At 51.6% G+C, this 3,799-nt stretch overlaps 1 protein-coding gene across 1 annotated transcript in view; it reads right to left on the bottom strand.

Moving 5' to 3' along the window:
- Positions 1–158: 158 nt before the first annotated feature.
- The window catches only part of LOC108229297 (estrogen-related receptor gamma-like), a 9,063-nt gene continuing 5,422 nt past the window's right edge, over positions 159–3,799 (bottom strand). The window contains exons 3-6 of the mRNA XM_017404965.3: positions 3,493–3,552; positions 3,190–3,351; positions 2,648–2,917; positions 159–1,406 (exon numbers count right to left, since the gene is read on the bottom strand). Of these exons, the coding sequence (XP_017260454.1) occupies positions 1,168–1,406; positions 2,648–2,917; positions 3,190–3,351; positions 3,493–3,552 (731 nt within the window). The 3' untranslated portion in view covers positions 159–1,167. The remainder of the gene's footprint in view (positions 1,407–2,647; positions 2,918–3,189; positions 3,352–3,492; positions 3,553–3,799) is intronic.

The raw sequence follows: 3,799 nt of genomic DNA, 5'->3' as shown, positions 1-3,799 counted from the left end.
CTGATGGTGCATTCAATGTCCCGTCGAACTGATGGTTCATCAGGCTGTGATGGTGCGTTCAGTGTCCCGTCAAACTGATGGTGCGTTCCATTTAAAGACGAAGAGGAGCAGACAATATTGAAGGTTATTAATTTGAATAAATGTGTTTTGGTTCCTGACTGATCTGAAGGTGCAGAAGCTGGAGGTACGTTTGGTTCTGTCTAAATATCAGAATTTCATCATAAATATTTATATTTTTCTCTAAAATGTACTGTTGAAAACAAGTTGAAATGATTTATACTCAGAATTTTATTGAACAAATGATTATTTATCAATTTACAGAAAACATGAATTTTTCAGAAAATAAAAATCTGGACACTGAATGTTTAGCTTGTTAGTTGCAGCTTTAGGAAAGAAATTTATTCTTCTGTTGTTTCGTAAACTTTGTTCAACTCTTTTCTGTTTGTTTATTTATTATTTTATTTTCTCTAAATTCAGTTTTTTGTGATTCAGCAGAACTGTTTCATATTAAAAACACAACAAACTGATGAAGAACTTTGTTTTTATTTAAATCATTTTACTGTGAACACAGCAGCTCATTACAACCTTAAAACGCCTCAACCTGCCGTCGCCATGACGACCAGCTGCTGACAACAGTAAACAAAATATCTTTATTGAAAAAAATAACCTTTAACCTCAAGCCCCGCCCCCTGGAGAACAACTGTCCAATCCTAGCTGCGTACTGAAAGGGGCGTGGCTTGTTTTATTAATGACTGATTGATTAGAATCGGTCTTATTTTTGATACAATCTGCTGCTGATGTTTTATTTTGTAGTAAAATGAACTCGAGTCTCAAGTCGACTCGTGTTTCCAGGAAATCGACTCGTGTTTCCAGGAAATCGACTCGTGTTTCCAGGAAGTCGACTCGTGTTTCCAGGAATTCGACTCGTGTTTCCAGGAAATGGACTCGTGTTTCCAGGAAGTCGACTTGTGTTTCCAGGAAGTCGACTCGTGTTTCCAGGAAATCGACTCGTGTTTCCAGGAAGTCGACTCGTGTTTCCAGGAAGTCGACTCGTGCTTCCAGGAAGTCGACTCGTGTTTCCTGCCCAACCTGAATCTGTTGGTTTTTCAGAAGGTTGATCTCCAGGAGAGCTGATGAAATGTTCAGAGGACCGCAGACAGGAAGTGCTCAGGCCTTGGCGTTGAGCATCTCCAGCAGCAGCTTGTGGATGGGGATGCCGTGCTGGTGGTGCATCCTCAGGAGAGCCTGCACAGCCCGGTCGGCCGTTTGCCGCAGCAGCGGGAGGCTCATCAGCAGGCGACCCGTCCGGTTCTGCTCCCTGCGGGTCGACTCGTACTCCTGAAGGGCCTCGTGGAGCCCGTCCTGGAACCTCTGCAGGGAGTCCAGGCAGTCCACCGGGTCTGCGTCTGCCGGACAGAAACACACGGGTCAGGTTCTGCTGAGGGGCAGAACCTCACGGGTCAGGTTCTGCTGAGGGGCAGAACCCCACGGGTCAGGTTCTGCTGCCGGATAGAACCTCAGGGGTCAGGTTCTGCTGAGGGGCAGAACCTCACGGGTCAGGTTCTACTGAGGGGCAGAACCTCACGGGTCAGGTTCTACTGAGGGGCAGAAACACACGGGTCAGATTCCAGGACATTTACCAAAGATGTGCAGAATTCTTTATGATTGGATCAAACGGGTCACATTTATAAAACGTTCAGTCCAGTACCTCAGAGGTGAGTCTGTCTCTGTCTCGCTCAACCAGAACTGAACCCGATGATTCAGGTCAGAGATGAGCATCATCTTCTGCTGACAGTTCAGATCAATACAGAGCTTCAGACAGGGACCAGGGACCAGAGACCAGGGACTAGAGACCAGGGACCAGGGACCAGAGACCAGGGACCAGGGACCAGAGACCATGGACCAGGGACCAGAGACCAGAGACCAGGGACCAGAGACCAGGGACCAGGGACCAAGGACCAGAGACCAGGGACCAGAGACCAGAGACCAGAGACCAGGGACCAGAGACCAGAGACCAGAGACCAGGGACCAGAGACCAGAGACCAGAGACCAGGGACCAGAGACCAGGGACCAGAGACCAGGGACCAGAGACCAGAGACCAGAGACCAGGGACCAGAGACCAGGGACCAGAGACCAGGGACCAGAGACCAGAGACCAGGGACCAGGGACCAGAGACCAGGGACCAGGGACCAGAGACCAGAGACCAGAGACCAGAGACCAGGGACCAGGGACCATGGACCAGAGACCAGAGACCAGAGACCAGGGACCAAGGACCAAGGACCAAGGACCAGAGACCAGAGACCAGGTACCAGAGACCAGGGACCAAGGACCAGGGACCAGAGACCAGAGACCAGAGACCAGGGACCAAGGACCAGAGACCAAGGACCAAGGACCCCCCCCCCCCCTTATAAATACTGCTGTGGTCTCCTTCCCTTCAGCTCCCAGCCTCTGATCAACACCAGCACACTCAGACGGTCCAAACCCAGAGTTCTTTTACTCGGCAGATCTGGTGGTTCTGGTTCTGGTTCTGGTATTCCTATAAACCCATCCGACCCTCTGCCATCCCTGTCCACATCTACAGCTTCAGCAGAATGTGCTCACGGGTCAGTGAACTAACCACAGAAACCATTTTATGGCGTGTTCGTACCAGAGTTGGCGAGCGCCATGGCCTTCAGCGTCACCACCTCATCGGGACTCAGCTTCATGGCCCGGTACCTGACCGTCAGGTGACGCACTGCCTCGTACACGTCAGCCAATCCCGCGGCTCGACACTGAGCCTCGTCCAGAGGCAGGTTTCCGGCGAACATGAGCTCCTCCCCCGTGGCCTGCGAACGCCAGGCCACGTCCACCAGCAGCGCCTCCATCCAGCCGCTCTGCAGCAGGGACATCTGATCGACCAATGAGAGTTCAGAGAAACCTAGGAGAGGTGGACAAATAGGTGTCCTCAGGTGTGAATGTGGAGAAGAATGACCTGTCTCTGTCTCTGCAGTTGGTCTTTCTGTGGTCCTCTCATGTTTTGACATAAAGTCAGGTGTTTGCTGTCGCCGTGAGGATCTGTCCTTTAAAGCAGCTTGTCTCAGGGGTTTTATCTTTAAATCACACTCATGACTCTGTCTTTAAATGTGGAAATGTTCTGAATGAGCTGAGTCTCTGTGTTCCCTACGAGGACTCGGTCTGAGGCGGTGGTACCTGGGATCTGTTTCGCCCAGCCAATCAGAACCAGCAGCTCCCGGTTCAGAAGGTCACAGAGGGTCAGCAGGGTCCGCAGGCTGCTGTCACTGGTTGAGTTGTCCTGATTGGCAGCCAGTGGAGCGGGTTCTGTCAGCAGTAAATGGGAGATCACCGTGTTTCCTGAAAGACAGACGCTGAGTAGTAAAAACCCAGAAGCTTCAGAACCAAGGAGAACCAGGGAGAACCAAGGAGAACCAAGGAGAAGGAGCTCACTTCTGCTGCCAGGAGAACTGAATGACATCTTTGTGCAGAAAGTCCCACCTGTTTCCAAACACCTTTTGTACTTCTGACGCCCCCCTCTGACCCGGTCCAAACGCACCCCTGAAACACAATGAGCGATAAGCAGAGGTCAGAGGTCACCCAGGGGCTGAGGGTCTGAAGGAAACTCACGATCAGGTGGATCAGTGGGACAGACCAGGACAGACAGGGGGATCAGTGGGACAGACCAGGACAGACCGGCGGATCAGCGGGACAGACCAGGACAGACCGGGGTGTCAGCGGGACAGACCGGGACAGACCAGGACAGACCAGGACAGACCGGGGGATCAGCGGGACAGACCAAGACAGA

Source organism: Kryptolebias marmoratus, unplaced genomic scaffold (assembly GCF_001649575.2).
Source record: "Kryptolebias marmoratus isolate JLee-2015 unplaced genomic scaffold, ASM164957v2 Scaffold34, whole genome shotgun sequence".
NCBI lineage: Eukaryota > Metazoa > Chordata > Actinopteri > Cyprinodontiformes > Rivulidae > Kryptolebias > Kryptolebias marmoratus.
The sequence above is the reverse complement of the archived record's forward strand: the minus strand, read 5'-3'. Positions and strand labels throughout refer to the sequence as shown.